Source organism: Squalius cephalus (genome assembly GCF_949319135.1).
Source record: "Squalius cephalus genome assembly, chromosome: 25".
Taxonomy (NCBI): Eukaryota; Metazoa; Chordata; class Actinopteri; order Cypriniformes; family Leuciscidae; genus Squalius; species Squalius cephalus.
Window position 1 is genome coordinate 20,934,140 of NC_137146.1, and position 19,012 is coordinate 20,953,151.

Genomic DNA, 19,012 nt, shown 5'->3' on the forward strand with positions numbered 1-19,012 from the left:
CCCTGAGGATGGTCGTTTGACCGAAAGCTTGGCTATTAAATTTGCTGAAAGGATTCAAGTGTGCAGACAGTTTTATTTATCTTTTGAGATCTTCAGTTGTGTTACTCCTTCAAAATATTTGCTCTGTTATTGACTTGATCTAGGCTGTCTTGCAATAACGTACTTCACTGGCTACAATTTCTTCCTCCAATATATATATATAATATATATTAGTATTTAACTTTTTTTTTTTTTTTTTTTTTTTTTTGCAGGTCTATCAGCTTTTATTTCCATTTAATTCCCACGAGATTAAAAAAAATAATGGAACAACAATGAACAACAAGCCCCATGAACCTTTGCGTTTCCACGTGACCCTCAGACTTCCGGCTGGCTGAGTGTTGTTTGCTGTCGCGCGTGTCGGTTGCCAGGGTGAGGATGGATCACACCTCTTTAACAGAGAGATAAACTCACATTTTATATCTTTTAAACACATCTGTCATATCTACACACACAGGCAAGGACTAACAGGGAGGAGTGCCATCACAACGGGTGAGTTTACGGAGCAGAACTATGCGGAAGATCATGCGAATGAGCAAAACATTTACAATCAGCCCACAAGAATCAAATGAAAACACATTTCAGATGAATAATGGTGAATGACAATGAATGATGCAAAGCTAATGACTCTTTAGGCGTCTTTATGTTGCACTTCTAATAAATAACCCAAAGTGTTGATAGATTATGCTGGTCATATTTAAACGCATTCTCGGAACACTCGTAAAATCATGTTTCTATTTCTATTTTATGTTTATAGTTTGATTTTCTGTCCCCCCCCCCATGTTATTTTACACGTGTTTAGCTTATTGAGTGACCTTGAAGAGCATCTTAAATCCATGTGTTCTCTGTTGATCCAGTAATACCTCTTAAACCAGATTACTGACAGAGATCTCTTTTGTGAACATCATGTAATTTAGGCTAGGCCTACGCCGTTTCACAGAACACCATTCATGTTTGGCCTCTTGCATTTGGGCATATTTGTAATATATGAGGTTTTTAAAATCAATTTAATTATGTTGTGTTAGTTTAAAAAAAAAAAAAAAGTTTTTTTTCCCTGTGTGCTGTTTAGGTAATTTTATCAGGATGAATTGACCTGAATGATGAATTGACTTGTCTTTAGCCTGACCGATGTGAAGGCCTTGCATTAGAGGGAATCTCATTAACTTAAGTGTTTTAAGAACATATCAATCTAGTCATAGGCAAATCTTAAGAGTCTATGATTGGATCATAATTGCAGTGATTATTATGTTTCTAACATGTTATATGTTTAGCAACAGTTATTCTACAGTTCTTCTAAAGTGTGCAGATTTTCATTTCTTAAACAACCATGTAGGAAGACATATCATGGCCATATTCCAGGGTGACAATGTGTCAATATTCATCAAGTCTCAAATTGTGAAAGAATGGTTGGGAGGGAGCATGAATAATCATTTTCAGTCGAGATCTGAGTCCAAAATTTATTGAAAGTCTTTGGGATATGCTGGAGTAGACAGAGTGCTTGTCAATACAAGATCCTGACCAAAAATGTATGCACCTCTTGATGGAAATAAATGTCAAGTCACCTTTATTTATATAACGCTTTATACAGTACAGTATGTTTCAAAGTAGCTTCACAGTGATAACAGGAAAATTATGCATTTTGGCTGTTGTTCAGCTGAAGTCAGTTCAGTGTTGATTCTGTTTCATTGTAATATCACCAATTATTTAATTAGTTAATTTCATCTATAAAGCAGTTCTGCAAAAAATTATGTCATCATCCAGCTCAGTTCAGTTCTCATACAACACAGTCAGAGCAGTCAGGTCAATAATATTGTTGAATAAGTGTGCCCAACTAAGCAAGTCAGTTGTGACATTGGCAAGGAACCCGAACTCCATTAGGTGACAGAAATGGAGAAAAAAACCTTGGGAGAAACCAGGCTCAGCTGGGGGGCCAGTCCTCCTCTGGCCAATGATGGAACATTGTGTCATTATGATTCAGGCTGTTTCATACAAGTCAGAGTTCAGATCGGGATTGGTAGCATTCAAATATTTGACCAGTTCCTTTTGCTTGAAGATCAATTCATAACGCCAGTGTGGAGCCGAAGTTTGCCATATAGGGTCTGTGCGGAGGACCTGTCTGGTTCTTGAGGTCTCTGCTGAGGATCTGTGCCAATGGCTGTCATGTCGACGAGGCCTTCACAAGCTATAGTCTAGTACAGTGGTTCCCAACAGGGGGGTCGCGGCCCACAAGGGGGTCTCGGCGAGCTCTCTGGGGGGTCGCGTCATATTTTGAAAAGTTTTGAGTAATGAGCATTCAAGTCGTCCGTAACTTTTTCTATGTTAAAAATGTACAAAATGTATATAATGAGCGAGTTCATCATGAATCCATCTTCCAAACCGTGTTTTTGTCTTATTCTGAATCACTATGGTACACCTATAATAAGTGTTTATATTGGGACTATTTAACATCGCCGCCGCCGCGGAGTAGTGGTACTTGACCTGCGTGACTCGTCATAGCCAAACACAGAGAAGTAATTCCGGCTCCGAAAGATGCATTATTCTGTTAACAAAACGCATGTTTATTAACGATCGCTATAGCGCAAAAAAGGAATGCATGCTTTAAGGAGAACGATCATATTACATTAGCTAATTTTATCCATTCCCTGGCTGACCAAAAAATGGGATTTTAACCATGACAGCCTTAAAAACCAAATACATGGGCCAGACTGACCCTTGAGGATGATAAAGATGTCTTACCCTGTTAAAGATCTCTCCACGCATTGACCAAATTACTCACGACCGGAAGATACTCACACTTATTGATAAAGCCTCACAAATAACATGCAAGTATTGAGGTCCCAGACAGCAGTAATTTTGTAATAGCCTATTCATTCTTTTTTTTTAACCTACACACCAGTGTGAATACTGATATTTTTTTTATTGCGATTCAAATAGGGCCAATTTATAGGTTACTCTTAGGCTTACGTTTTTAAATTACAAATGGCCCACTGATGTTTTTGTTATTGTATTTTCAATATTAGGCTATAGGCTATTATTTGTGCTTAAACATATCTGGTTATAGTAATAAACATAGCCTACCGTTTGCTTGAAAACAACATATTTTGTCATCCTTGCTGCTAACCAACAAGAGCGATAATATAATTAAATGTGAAGGGGGGCCCTAAAATATTTTCTTGGGAAAAAGGGGGTCTCAGACAATAAAAGGTTGGGAACCACTGGTCTAGTAGACATGGTCTCTGCTGACATTCAGGGCTGCATTTTGGTCATGTCTAGGTGCAGGTCCACCATCTGATCTGGATAAGGACCAGATCCGGCTGACTATGGTAACCTCGGGATAAGGATGAGACAGACAGACTAATATTAGCGTAGATGCATTTCTTCTTACGATGTAACAAGTACAGGTATTATAGGAAGTGTTCCCGGTGCATGGGTTGGAATTGGGTTTCCATGGCTGAGCAGCTGCATGCAAGCCTCTCACCTCCAAGTACAATGCCAAGCATTGGATGGAGAGATGTAAAGCACCCTGCTGCGTGCCTTTGGAATCATGCTTCTCTGTTGGCAGTCTGATGGGTGATTTGGGTTTGGTGGATGCCAGGAGAACGTTATCTGATTCTGCATGCATCGTGCCAACTGTAAAGTTTGGTGAAGGAGGGATAATAGCATGGGACTGTTTTTCAGGGGTTGGGCTTGGTCCCTTACTTCCAGTGAACGGAAATCTTAGTGCTTCAGCATACCAAGACATTTTGGACAATGCTATGCTTCCAACTTTGTTGGAACAGTGTGGAGAAGGCCCTTTCCTATTTTAGCATGACTGTGCACAAAGTAAGGTCAATAAAAACATGGTTGGGTGAGTTTGGTGTGGAAGAACTCGAGTAGCCCGCACAGAGCCCTGACCTCAACCCCATCAAACACCTTTGGTTTGAACTGGAAGGAACTGTGCCTGACCACAGTGCGTGACCATACTGGAGCATACTGGATGAATTCCCACAGAAATGCTCAAATCTTGTGGAAAGCCTTCCCAGAAGAGTGAAGGAAAAGGCGGGCCAACTCCATATAAATGTCTAATTGTCTATGTTTAGAATGCAATGTCATTACGGTCCCTGTTGGTATAATAGTCATGTGTTCCAATGCTTTATAGTGTACATTAACATGTTATCTACACACACAAGGGTAATATTGTTGTATTGCTTTTAATTATGATTTTACTTTTTTTTTTTTTTTTTTTTTTTCAGTTTAATACTGTACAGAACTGAGAATCTAACTTAAAATCCCTATTTGGAATAATGATAATTACCAAGAAAAAAAAATCCAGATGCATAATGGACGGTACAGAGAATTTGTGAGAAATGTGCTGTCAAGAATTGACAAGTAAACGTCAAGTAATAGTCAAGTCAAGTCAACTCACCTTTATTTATGTAGGCTAGCACTTTTTACAATATTACGGATTGTTTCAAAGCAGCTTTACAGTGATAATAGATAGGCTAACAATGATTGTTTTGGCTGTACAGCAGCTCTTGAAGAAAGTCATTGTCTAGCTTAAAGGTGCACTGTGTAATATGTAGGAGGATCTGTTGACAGAGATGCAATATCATATACATAACTATGTTTTCAGTGGTGTATAAAGACCTTACATAATGAACCGTTACATTTTTATTACCTTAGAATAAGCAGTTTCTATCTAGCCTACATGTACACCACGGGTCCCCTTACATGTTAAGTCGCCATTTTGCACCGTCATGTTTCTACAGTAGCCCTAAACGGACAAACGTCACTGTGTTGTTCTTCATGCAAAGAAATTAGCTAAAGTCAGCAAATAAAACACTGACACAATGATAAACAAGTAACAATAATATTCGCAATAACATTTAATTTTACTGAATAATTAAGTAAACATAATTTCTTACTTCATAAGACAATGGCATTTTGGTGGCCTGAGGACACAAACTTTGAAGTTTTCAAAGTGCAAGTTTTTGAAAACGGGTTTTGAAAGCGATACTGTTGAAACTTCAAACTTCGGCATGGACACTGACTCTGCATTTGAATGCGTTTGTGCACGGGCGCATAGTCTTTCTTTGCAAAGTGAGATTACTTGTCTGACATGCATAATACAGCGTTTGTTGTGAAAACAACAACAACAGCCTTTTTATGTATATGGGGCTGTTTACACCTGGCCACTTCATGCGTTTTCTGTGATCGGATAGCTATCCGATCTTGAAAAGACCTGGGGCCTCATGTACAAAGACTTGCGTTGAATTCGTACTAAAACATTGCGTACGGACAAAGCTGTAAATGTGCGTACGCACAAAAAAAAAACAGATGTATGAATCTCTGCGTACGAAGGATCCCACGCATATTCTCTTTGCACATCCCAATTAACGTAAAATTGAGCGCACATGCACGAGCACAATGCCCCACCCAGTCTCCTCTCTTAATTAAATCAATTTAAATATGGTAATGAGTCCACTTTGGCAAAAGAAAGCAGTAAGAAAATGGCTAAAGCAAGTGGCAAGAAACGAAACTTTACAGAAAGTGAATTGGAGGTGCTACTATCGGAGGTAGAAACGAGAAAAAAATATTTTATTTGGAACTTTGTCCTCCGGAATTAATAACAAAAGGAAAAAAATATGAGTGGGAGAGTTTGGCTGATGCCGTCAATGCGGTGGGATCTGAAAGTCGCACTGTACATGACCTTAAAAAGAAATGGTCTGATATAAAGGTGGACATTAAACGGAGAACTGCTGAGCACCGACAAAGTGTGGGCAGAACAGGCAGTGGTAAAGGGGTCGATGAACTTACACCCTTTGAGCAGAGAGTTGCCTCAATTATGGGTGACACTTTACTCTCTGGAGTAGTATCTGCTGCTGTGGGAGATTCGGATTTACTACAGGACTGCCATGAAGGTAACCAATTTCTCATTTGTTTTTACTTTGGTACACATAGCTTACCTATTTAATTTTCAAATGCTTGCAATGTAGCTGACCAAAAGTACACCAGAGATTTTACGTATCCATTGCATTTATGGCAAATGCGTGTACCCATTAATAAGGAACAGACTCAAATCACAGTTAACATGTGTCTGTGTTTATTTAGACTCATATGGTGCAACAACCGGAACATCCACTGGCACGCACTCGGAATCCGCCCTTCCTGAGCAGCCAGTGCCCACTGTGCCCAGCGTTTCCAGTGCTCCCCCCAGTGCTGAGGCCCGTCCATCTGGCCGCGTCTTGATGCATGCTGTTCTGGAGTCACAACAGCAAATCGTTATGGCCATCGGAAAAATATCACTGACGCACTCACAGACATAAGCCACTCATTAAAGGAATTGGTCAAAAAATGAACTTTGTCTCCGATTACCATTTATAATGTCGCAATCACATGTTGACGGGCCTGAATGGCTTGTTGGTTGGGCTGCACATACATTGGTCCTGGGTCAGGGTCATCTGGCGGTGCTGCCACCTCACCAAGTGGTATGCCATGCCTGTGCGCGACATTGTGCAGCACACCACAGGCCAGCACAATGCGGCACACCTTGTCAGGGTGGTATAACAGCATCCCCACAGTCCTGTCAAGGCAGCGCCACCGACATTTCAGCTGCCCAATCGCCCGCTCTACAACTGATTATTAACTGAATTATTCAACAACCCTTCAGGAGACCGCGGTTATCCACCAAAGGGTTAAAAGCCACGTCTTTAGTGGATAACCGCGGTCTCCTGAAGGGTTGTTGAATAATTAAATGAAAATAAAAAAAATACAATTAGATAGAACCATAACTTTAAATGCATCACTCACCAAGAAGCCACCCATCGCGCACCCTGCCAGCTTGGAGCCTCATCCCAACCATGCTGTTTGTAAGGATGTATGAATCATGGGTTGACCCAGGCCACCTTGCCACAATATTTGTTAGGCACATTTGTGCATCACATATTATCTGCACATTTATTGAATGGAAATGTTTCCGATTCACATATGCAAATTCTTCTTCAGATGGCGGCTTAATAGCAATGTGTGTGCAGTCGATCGCTGGGATTACATTAGGAAAACCGGCTATCGCTGCAAATTGCGTTTTAATGTTTGGCTGGTCAACTGCATCATATGGGAACCTTATACCTGGTAGACATGCGGATGATCCCGACCCATACCGCTGGCATTGCGCGGCTGAAAGACGACTGGCTTATTCCTGAGCGGTCTGCCAGTTCCCTTTGGAAATAACCAGTTGCCAGGAAACCAAGTGTTGTCAGCACCTGCAAGGGAACGGGTATTGTGTGGCTCCTCGCTGTCTCTCTCTCTCTAGATTCAGACCCAACTCAGCACAGAGCTCCAAGAGGATAGCTCTTGGAAATCTGAAACGGCTGATAAGCCAGTGATCATCCTGGGCCAGAAAATCATTGTGGTCCCTAAAAACTCGTTCTCTTCGGATTCTGCCATTAGCAATGTCCTCTAATAAGGCCAAAGCTGCCATTGCCATAGAATAAGGGTTGTATCAATTTGCATATGCTTTTATATGTTCTTACTTAATTGCTTAATTGATAGAATATTCCCATAAGGCTCGTGTGACAATATGTCAATTATTTTATAAATTGCAAATTAATAGCAATGCTTCCCACAGGTGGTGGTGCGATAGTCTTGTAGAACAATTCGTTGTGTAATGTTTGCAACTTCACTTCATTGCCTGTAAGAGTCGCCAACGGACAAAAACAATGAGAAATGTACGTACGCCAGACATGAAATTGGCGTGGAGGAACGCACATTCTCACGTTAATTTCACTGTTAGTACATCCAATCGTGAGCGTGAAAGCTGGCATATGCAAAGTTTTTGTGCGTACGCATGATTGATACATGAGGCCCCAGGTGTAAATGCCCTCCGAAACACTTTCGAGACAGATTTAAATCTGATCGCTCAAACCACTTCAGGAGGTGGTCTGGGTCGCATTCCAGACGGAACTGGACAAGTGTATGCATCTTGTTGTTGAAACCACATATGTAAATTTTACTCCTCCCAACAATGCTAAAAAATAAACGTGTGAGAGCGTGTTATAGGCTATATAACATGTTATAGCCAGATATGACAGCGCTACTGCAACATGCATCACCGCAGATGAGCAGCTGAGCATCTGTTCATCAAGCCAATGCACAAACTACCGCAAATCAAAGTGAAAGTAAGTCGCAGACGCTTAAAACACAATCATCTTCATTAAAAGTAAAGAAATGAAATGATCTTACCAGGGCGGTTGCCGCTCTGTCTTATTTCGGTCTTTGATTTTGAAATTAGCCTAGCTGATGATCAATAAATTGCAGCTCATATCTGTTGCTTTCGGTGACGTGACCTCCATTAAATCTGCATATGCACTAGGGGTGGCACAGTTCACAAAACCCACGGTTCGGTTCGTATCACGGTTAGGGTCACGGTTTTCGGTTATGTACGGTTCATGTTGTTATTTTTTCTTTTAATCTTTAACATTCCAAAAATTTACTTCAGCATATGATATATAGGCTAGCTTAATTATCTAATTATTAATTTATTTATTTTTACTTTACTTTACTTTACTTAAGGAAACTTTCAGTCGCCCTGGAGGTCCATCCATCTGTAGTGAGAGCTACGTGGGCTGTGTCGGACAGTTCTTTGTCAATTTCTCCTCGTGCCTCGTCATCATAGGCGTAATTTGCGAGTGGGACATGTTCCCACCACTTTTTGCCAGGGTCGATACTATCTCGCAGCACGGATGTACCAATACAAATAAATAAAACATCTCCAGTTAACTAGCAAAGTATTTGTTTCGCTCGTTTGTTAAATAAGAAGCAATCTAGCGCTGAAATGTGTTTTTTTTTAATCAAGTCAAGTCATCTTCATTTATATAGCGCTTTTAACAATGTAGATTGTTTCAAAGCAGCTTTTAATCAAGTGATCAAAGTGCTCGTTGCCGCTGCGATCAGTGGCGCTGTTACAGTGTTCTCTTGTGGCTCGTGCACACGCCGCAGCGGCCGCACATTCTTCACTCGGACGCGCGCTTCAATCCATTGAGGAGACTCTACTCTATTCGTTCCGGTGAAATCACAATACAAAATTCACACAAATCTGTCCCTGCTTGATATACAACCACTGATAAACATAATCGGTTTTGATGAAAAAAAAAATATATATATATATATACGAGTGCGGATTAGAACTCAGAACATCTGACACCCTTGGCAAAAGTTCTGCCACTGGACCATTGAAGTACATACGTGAAATAGATAATCTATGTATCTATTCACGTGAAAAAAACAACATATAGTGGAGTAGATCTCATTAAATGTCTAAGTAAACCCAGTGTACTATTTAAATCGATTGCTGGACATCGTAATGTTATTCTACATACGTCTGATTTATGATTAAAGGGTAACTAAACCCTAAACCAACTTTTTTTAGTTAATGATCTGTAAGAATGGGGCTTTATTAGTGCTGTTCATTGATTCGAGTAACTTTTTTTGACATTTGGGTATAAAATGTTTTAATTCTACAATATATGGTGTAAAAACGTCTGAGTGCTTCCCTCTTCAGGTTGAACGGTGGCTACTGCAGTTGAATTTTCCTATTGGATGTTTGCGGTACTGTGTGACGTAGGCGGTACAACGCTACGTAAGCAGGTTCCAGTTCACCACGCCCTCCCTTGGTACGAGCTCACCACGCCCTCCCTTGGTACGAGCTAGAGCTAACACACTAGCATAGTATTGCATCAGTAAGGATAGCTTCAAGTTAGCGTAGATTTATCTGTATTTACTACAGTGATCGGGAGGGTACGTAGGTGTAGGTTTGCTGGTTGCAACAGCACTGCTGGACTGCATAGCTTTCCAGGTGGAAATGGGCTTCTCCACACAGCTCGCGCTGAAAAGCGACGCAGTGCGAAACGCTGCTCCTCCTGCATGGACTCCACATCCGCAGCGGCGTCTTGATGTGAGTGATCATATATATAATCACAATTTATGGTTAGGCTAAAGTTAATCCACTGGGGTCGACAAACGCGGCGGCGCATTTTGCTGGATTTTTTCACATAGCTGCAAAATATGAATATGCCTACAGAGAGCGCGCGCTATTGACATCAACTCGATAAAACTCATCAGATGCATGTACTTTACGTCGTCTTGCGACCCTGTGAGTCACTCTCCATTTTAGAGTCTGACAGCAGCTGTCAATTAATCTGTCACTGCGGGTCTCAGGTGCACGCCCCCCCGCTCAGCCCAGCCCTCGGTTCGTCCCCTCTATCTCCTCTGCGGTCTGCCCACTTTTCTAGCATTTTTCAAATATTGCCAGTGGGTGGAGTCAGGCTCTGACCAGGGGTTTAGTTACCCTTTAAGCATTGTATTAGCACGGGCACGAGGCTACATTGCGCATGCGTCGAACCGTGCGAACCGTGCGACCAAGCGGCAACCTCCCCGTCTCTCTCTTGAAACCAACACGGAAGTGAGTTAAACTGCAATTCATTGACTAGCCGCTTGAGGCTGTTGTCAAAAGGGAGTCAAATCTGTATCTCCCCATGTTAAAATGCCCAATTTTACAGCAGAAAAAAACGTATTTACAGCCTGGTGTCTGTATGTGGCTTTGGTCTATACAGCTAAGTTTGCCCTTCATGACAACTGTGAGGGGGGTGAATTTTTTTATAACTCATCCGTTTAGTTGATTAATATTTAAAGTTCTGCATAATTAAGGGTGTGGCGTGGCCACTTGAGTGACAGGTGGATTGCCGCTGATGTCAATGCTAGCCGTTTGTCTGCTGACTGCTGTTAGCCGTCACTTCACCTCAGCAAATGTTAGCTGCTGAACTTGCCATCTCTGCAGTGTTTGTGCTTTTTTTCGGGATTATTTCATACAATTTAATACACCCATTAAGTTACTTCGCCCACGGTTTAGGATTCCGTCGTTGTCGTCGAGTATCGTTCGAGAGAACAACCAGCGCTGTATTTCTGTTTTCCCCTGTGAACATGCACTAATGGATGTCTGACAATTTCGTTGGTTTTTGGAGTTTTCAGATTTAAAAACGTCAATAAAGGCTCGTTCGTTCTGCTCTCCCGGAACAGATAGATTATAATATGCTTATGTACCGTCAGATGAAATCATGCAGGCGTCGGCGCTTTCTCCGTCCATGCAATAAATGCACATCCTTGAATGAGCGCGGATTTTCTAGCGCATTTACTTGATCTTCATAGGCAATAATATATCTATGGTTTAACCCATTTGAGAGGCGGCCAAAATCAGAAAGCTCTCTACGAACTTGACGAGCGACGCCGCGCTGACGGACCATAGACTATAAAAAAAGTGACTGACATGTATGCACAAATCACTGTCACACACACTCAAGAGTAATATTAACTTAAGTTACTGCATAATACATTTTCAACTAGCAGTACAGAATCACGATACACAGTCTCACTTGTAGCCATGTCTTTTAACTATTATAATATTTCGAAGGGCAAAAATAGGAACTTTTAATTGGCTTTACATCATCAACTGTCACTTTAGCGCGAGGCCCTGTGCAGTCGCGACTTGGTACTGTAAGCAGCATAACGTTATAGCATTACCTCCCCAGCCTGAGCTAGACAGTTTATGAGCTAACTCGATCACGTCGAGCTAGGTGGTGATTTCAGATAGACAGGCTCCTGAGCTCCACTCACGCCCCGCCTCTTTGCCCATTTTCTGTTATCCGGGAGTGACGCGAGGTGACGCGAGGCCAAGATGGCGACGGCCAGCTCCGCCCACTTTAGGCACAAACGGTCTTCAGAAACCTACGGGTGACGTCACGGATACTACGTCCATATTTTTTTACAGTCTATGCGTGCGACGCACACACGCACCGAACCGAGACAAGTGAACCGAACGGTTCGGATGTTTTTTCATGTACCGTGCCACCCCTAATATGCACATTAAAACACATTTATGTGACCAGGTGTAAATGTAGGCTAATCGTTTTGATAAATCAGATAGCTATCCGATCTGAGAAAACGCATAAAGTGGCCAGGTGTAAACAGCCCCTATGAGGCCTTTGCAGGGGATAGTCTAGTTGACACTGTCTCTGCTGACACTTCAGGGCTGTGTTGTGGTCATGTCTAGGTGCAGGTCCTTCATCTGATCAATAATTGAAGAAATTGATGTAATTGTCCAATAACCTCTTTATCAGGTATACTTCAGTTGCTGTAGTGTGCTGTCCCATGATGCAGCAATAATGCAGGAACACATGAGATGTATTCTCAAATAACCAGTCGAAGGCCAAAATAAATACAACACCGAGAAGGTACACTGTGCTCACAGACAAGTTTTATTTGTAATTGTTTGATTGGTGTATAGTATCTCCTTTTAGAGATCTCATTAAATTGGAAATGGACATGGGTAGTTGACATCTTTTGGTTTGACATGCTGTGCTCCATTTTAAAATATTTTAGACAACATTTTTCTAATTTGCTATAAGTATTCATGCAGCTTTTATGGCCTCATATGAACTTAGAAACTACATGGCATGTTTAATGAAAGGCAAATTATGAAAACTTAAAGTAGTCTTTCTCATGATCAGTTACAGGACATAAGATTTCATATCAATTTTAAAGTTGTCATGAAATCAAAATTGACCCTCTTTATTTTCATGCATGTTGTTGCTATTATTGTGAACAATTCATTTTTTTTTAAAACATTGTTTTTCTCTTTGGAATCAAAATGTTATAACTTATGAATTAATGATGAGAAATACGGTAGTAAAGTCGGTCGGAACTTCCATTTCATGCAGACTACGCTGAAATGTAAAAAAAAAAAATGTCCATGGATATGTTATGCGTCAACTACTATTAATAAACAAACTACATACAAACTGTGCACATACATCAGAAATAGTTCTTCAAATTAATTTGCTATCAGTAAAATCATGAAGCATAGATTAATGTCAATAAATTAGATTACACAACATGATACAGGACTTTTACTCCATAGATACCGCATTGTTCCGAATATAAGACGACCCCCCCTTTTCAAGATGCATCTTTTTGGAAAAAGGCATTTTGAAGACCAAATCCTGTCTTTTAAATTTCTCCTTTAAAATTTCATATTGCAAATTTTTCATATTAACATTTAGAATTTTTGTATTTAACGTATGTTAAATTCTGGTAAAATGTACCAAAAATCACATTCAGAAATAAACACTTTATGGCATAGCTACCATAAAAATAACCTGAAGTTCTCATTTAGTAGATGTCACTATACTAATTTCTCACATTTTTATGTTCAGTGACAGATGCTAACATGTCAAAAAAACACAGGTGTTTAATCTGCAGTTATAACCTATCTGATCCAGGGAATATGAGTGTTTTTTCTTTAGGCTGATCACATAGCACTGAAAAGACAGCAGTTTCTCCCTGAAGTCGGATGGCAAGCGCTAATCCATTACGCCACATCAAGGATATTGACAGGCAGTATATAGCTGAAATAAGAAATGATGGGCCTCGCTGGTGGGTAAGTTTGAGGCGAGCTCTTTGCCGATTTCCAGTGCCTTTAGCTGGATGACGGCTGTGGTTATGGGCAGCCCCTCATTTCTTTTTTCAGCTATGTAGTGACACTTACCTGTCAGTTTCTTTAAGGTGGCCGCATTTAGGACCGCAGTAAGCTTTTCTTTGACTGTTAAAATTTTTAAGACTGTCTTCTAACATGACACAACATATTTCTTGGCTGCTTAATAAATTGTTTGATGACTCTGCTGCTTGATGACTCTTGATGACTTATTAGTCCTGGGCGGAACATTCGTTGTACTCATTGCGGGTGTATTATTGACGTTAAAGTTTAGATCCTGAATGTAAGACAACTCCAAAACATTGTCTTATATTTTGGAACAATACGGTACATTAACCAGTGCATGATTTTCCATTTTCTGTATTTGTTTTTAGTGCTAACAGTGGGATGGAGTGGCTTTCACTGCTGGACTTCTCTTAAGCTCATCTACAGGACAGGTATGATCAGGTGATTTGTGAGGAGAGACGTCCGTCTGTCAGTACTGCTTCTCTGGGTGAAGGTAAAGATGAACCGTTACACAACACTCAAGCAGCTGGGCGATGGGACCTACGGCAGTGTTCTGATGGGAAAAAGCAATGAATCTGGAGAGCTAGTGGCCATCAAGAGGTGCGTCAAACAATTACGTTGCGTCCAAAACCAAAAGCAAACCAAGAACAAACAAACCAAAACTGCATCTGCACATACTTCCAGTATGTTACTATGTTATATTGCATTCTCTGAGGATCTTCTCTTTTAGTGAGTGTAGTAAGAAATAGTTACCGCCTCACCAAGACTTTCCTATGGGATGCAATTATGCAGTTCAGGTTCACCCAACACGTACTTCTGCTCATTGAATGGGGACTGGTGATGTGAATTATAAATGCCCCTCTTAGGTGTAGTAACTGTGCCGGAACAGTTGATTCACTATGCAAATTGATACCTGGGTGACGGTGAAAGCAGTGAAAGTGGCCAAGTCTGCCTCAGTATCAACACTGCTCTCTCTTACATAATTCCAAGTGGACTTTCAGGCTCAGCTCTCATGCAGTCCTGTATATCAGCTGCTGGAGAGGGGCTATTATAATGAAACTAAGAATTCTAGCCTTTTTTTTTTAGTATCTTTTAGAAACTGGAACATCTGACATGGACAATGGCTGGCCGCAGTGGCCGGTGTAGAAACGAAAAAAGCACAAAGTAGATTTTACAAGTTCAATGCAAGAACTAAAATACAGTAAAAATCTATTAAAAATAATTACGTTATGTTTTTCACTAAAGGAATGCAAGCAAGATTGATATTAAATCATATTCATTTATATGCACCAGCATAACTGTACATAATAATAAACAGCAATACCAACGTAACTATTTTTTACTACACACATTAATATATGAAAAAAGCCACACAGAGACTTCTGTGAACATTTCTAATGATGACACTGATAAATTGTTGAGTTGGAGTTTAGAAACGATTCTGAGACTAAAAAAGTAAAGGTATATTAGCATTGTTCCATTAATAATGGGGTGGTAGATTCTGATGATTGACAAACTGTTTGTTAGCAATGAAACCATGGAGATGAGATCAGTCATTGTGTTTCTCACAGAATGAAGAGGAAGTTCTACTCTTGGGAAGAGTGCATGAATCTGAGAGAGGTCAAGGTACGAACTCAGAGTACACAAATTCAGGAATAATAATCCAAAAAAGAGAAATTGTCATCAGAACTTTAGAATTTACACTGTGCCTTAACCAGACGCGACAATATTCCAGCAATAAGCAGTTTGTCCACACCAGACGTGACAAGGCTATAAGACATGACAAAATCACAAATAACAGCCAATCAGAAGAGCCTGTGGGTGGGCTTTACAAGTGCTGACTTAAACTTGTAAATAATCAATTAAATAAATTTATACAAAATTTAACTTCATTAAAGGGGCATTCCACCCATTTGAACATTGTTTTTTATTTAAAGTGGGTCATATATGTAGTCGAAATGTAAAATAAATTTTGAATTTGGTGCCTTCGTGACCGAGGAAAGACAAAAAATAACTTCAGGACGCATTTGTATGAAAGACAACAACTCCCACAATGCACCACATTGCACAGCTCCGCAAGCCACTCCCACTAATCCAGAAAGCGCATATCTGCCTATAAGAGAAATCACTCTTCCGTCTACAAGGCTAGCTACCACCAGAGCTTAAAATTCATTTCACATTCACACAAAATGTCTAGTTAGTTGGCGAACTCATTAGTGCATTACTCCTCGTTTGTATTTCTTTCGAAAAGGTGAATTATTGCATGGTACCTGGATGTTCAGTCAGAACATATGCGGTGCGAAACTAGGATAGTTCTCAACACAAACGTCCGTGTCCTCGTCTGATTCAGAGATTTCGTCCAGGAGAAATTGTCATCGTTGAAATTCTTTGCCGCAGACGGACTCTATCTCTGTGTTCGTAGCGGTTCGTAGTTGCATAGTGAGATCACCGGCGCCACCAGTCCGCCCTAACTCGAGCCAGTCCGGGCTCCTCGTCCGCGGCAGGCAGGTCTTCTGCCTCGGCTGCTCTTCGCTATAATGCGGCTTGTAAAGGTAGCCACAAACACCTGATTCAAGCATCAGACTTCCGAAATCCTCTTCTTCTATATCATATTGAGCACTCTCCTCCGCTATTGTCATTACTTTACATCTGTCTCCACAGCGCCTGTTAGCTTAGCTTCAAACAAGATGGAGGATATTGCTTTCAGTTTCAGAGAGTAAAGTCCCACCCACTGATCTGTAATAGGTCTGTAGCGTGAGCGGGTCCCGCCCCCTGGGAAAGATGAGGAACTAGTGCTTGTAGTCTCAACAGAAATCCCCCCCTCTTACACTTCCTCCTACAATGACGCAAAATGACGATTTTTGCGTCATTGTAGGAGGAAGTGTAAAAGGTAAATAATGGATTTCTCCCGTCTCAGGGGAAAATGAGAGAGTGTTGCACGACCATTCAATAGTATGACTGGGTTTCTAACAATGCAAAGCTTAATGCAAATGGGTGGAGTGTCCCTTTAAAAATACATAGCCTTCCTATTGACGTATACAATTGTCATGGAATACACTTGTTTGTTCAGACAGAGTTCATAGTTTGAGATATATACAAGATCAGATATATTCTATCCAGTGTCGCTTTCATGATGGGTGTTAAAGTCACGCACAGTGATATTCAAACTAAAATTAAACCCTTTTATGATAATACAAAGCACATAATCAGTACCTGAGATTATCATTGTCATTAGACACACAGTTTTTTTTTTAAATTCTTGTTCCCAGCTGTGACTTCACAGAAATAGAAACCATATCAAAAATAAAATGCCTTGTCACAAGGCCTGTATCGCTGTTGTACTGGTTAGGACACTGTGTTAAAGGAGAACTCCGGTCAATTTTAACATTGAGCTCATTTTTTTGTACATTTGGAGTGCTGTCAATACAGAGAACAACGACAAAAATCGGTGTTGCCTACACCGTGTTATCCTCTTTTTAAAATTTGCACCCTGTTGACTTCAATGGGGCAAGTTTTAAACCTGCTTTTAGCCTCTTAACATCCTTGATATGTCATTACAAGTGCACAGGTCATGTGAGTGATTCCTTCGGAGTGAACGCGGGTCAGTCTGACTGCAGTAGATGTGAAAGATATGAATAAAAATGATGTTTATTCAGCCAGCGCACATACCTGTATTTACATCCTGTTTTCGGTCAAAGTCCATAGTAATCGATTGTCGAGTTCACGTGCATTGGTTTAGTACCTATGATCATGCGCGTGAACTCGACAATCGATTACTATGGACTTCGACCGAAAACAGGATGTAAATACAGGTATGTGCGCTGGCTTAATAAACATCATTTTTATTCATATCTTTCACATCTACTGCAGTCAGACTGACCCGCGTTCACTCCAAAGGAATCACTCACATGACCTGTGCACTTGTAATGACACATCAAGGATGTTAAGAGGCTAAAAGCAGGTTTAAAACTTGCCCCATTGAAGTCAACAGGGTGCAAATTGTAAAAAGAGGATAACACGGTGTAGGCAACACCGATTTTTGTCGTTGTTCTCTGTATTGACAGCACTCCAAATGTACAAAAAAATTAGCTCAATGTTAAAATTGACCGGAGTTCTCCTTTAAACTGTTAAATCTGGGCATTCATAATGTTTCTGCTGGTTTTCTTCATGTCTGTGTTGCAGTCACTGAAGAAACTGAATCATGCTAATGTGGTGAAGTTAAAGGAGGTGATACGAGAGAACGATCACTTGTACTTTGTCTTTGAATACATGAAAGAAAACCTCTACCAGCTCATGAAAGACAGGTATGAAGAGATTACATATTCCATCTACCTTTTCCTGTTATTAAGTGCCCATGATGCCTTTGATATACTAATGAAGTCAAACTTAACCTTGGTCACAATATTTTGAAATGGTCTTTGTGGCTGATGAACGGCACATTGATTGTTTGACAGCTGTGCTGATTCTCTATCTCCAGAACCAAATTGTTCCCAGAGTCAGTCATCAGGAATATAAGCTTTCAGATATTGCAGGGACTATCATTTATTCATAAGCATGGTAGGTCACAGGGCCGTCATATTCATGTCCAAAAACTAGAACAGGGATGGGCAACTTCAGTCCTGGAGGGCCACTGTCCTGCAGAGTTTAGCTCCAACCCTGATAAAACTCACCTGCCTGTAGCTTTCTAATAATCCTAAAACACTGATTAGCTTGTTCAGGTGTGTTTGAGTAGGGTTGGAGCTAAACTCTGCAGTACAGTGGCCCTCCAGGACCAAAGTTGCCCATCCCTGAACTAGAACAACTGAGTCTTAGTCCAGTATCAGACAGACCTACTACAGACTGAATCTTTCTTGGGACTGTTTCTGCTAAAGACTCAGTTGTTCTTGTATCTCTGTGGTGATAGGATGTGTGAGTTTCTCAGCTGCTGCCAAAATGTTAAACTAAATCTGATTATCTGAAATGCCTATGACTTCCCATCAGACACATTGTATTATAAGCAGTTAAAGAGGTCATATCATGTTTATTAAAATATTTTTCTTTTATATCGGTGCCTTATGATTGGCTAACCTCTTGCCATGTGAAATGGTTCAGCAGATGTGTGTTGATTATTGTTTTATTGTCCCATCCCTCAATAACATTTAACAGTTGTCACTGAAATGTGCCTTCAAACTGTTAAGATCAAACCAAAATGATTAGGGATCGTATTAATAATTAATTTTAGCTACTCCTTTCCTTTCTCATTCACACTGGACCGACAGGCGCTAACCAACGGCAATGAACATGTTTTATCTGGTTTTGTTGGATCAGCGTTTTTTTTTTCCGTTGGTCGGCTATTTTCACCCATTGAACATATTCCAAATGCATTGGTCAGTGCCTGTTGCAGTGTGAATTAGCATTTGTGTTTATATTTATCAGAAGGAAATAAGCAGCAGTTGCTTCTCACAGCCA

The 19,012-nt window shown here is 40.5% G+C and overlaps 1 protein-coding gene across 15 annotated transcripts in view; it reads left to right on the top strand.

The window, feature by feature from the left end:
- Positions 1-337: 337 nt before the first annotated feature.
- mak (male germ cell-associated kinase) overlaps positions 338-19,012 on the top strand; it is a 51,397-nt gene continuing 32,722 nt past the window's right edge. For 2 of the 15 annotated variants that reach the window (XM_079863678.1, XM_079863679.1), the window contains exons 1-5: positions 347-408; positions 494-528; positions 13,933-14,164; positions 15,136-15,190; positions 17,747-17,868. In XM_079863678.1, coding sequence (XP_079719804.1) covers positions 14,064-14,164; positions 15,136-15,190; positions 17,747-17,868 — 278 coding nt within the window. In that variant the 5' untranslated portion in view covers positions 347-408; positions 494-528; positions 13,933-14,063. Of the gene's footprint in view, positions 529-12,185; positions 12,300-13,932; positions 14,165-15,135; positions 15,191-17,746; positions 17,869-18,041; positions 18,122-19,012 lie in introns of those variants that run through there. The other 13 variants (XM_079863688.1, XM_079863691.1, XM_079863690.1 and 10 more) reach the window with 11 other exon arrangements.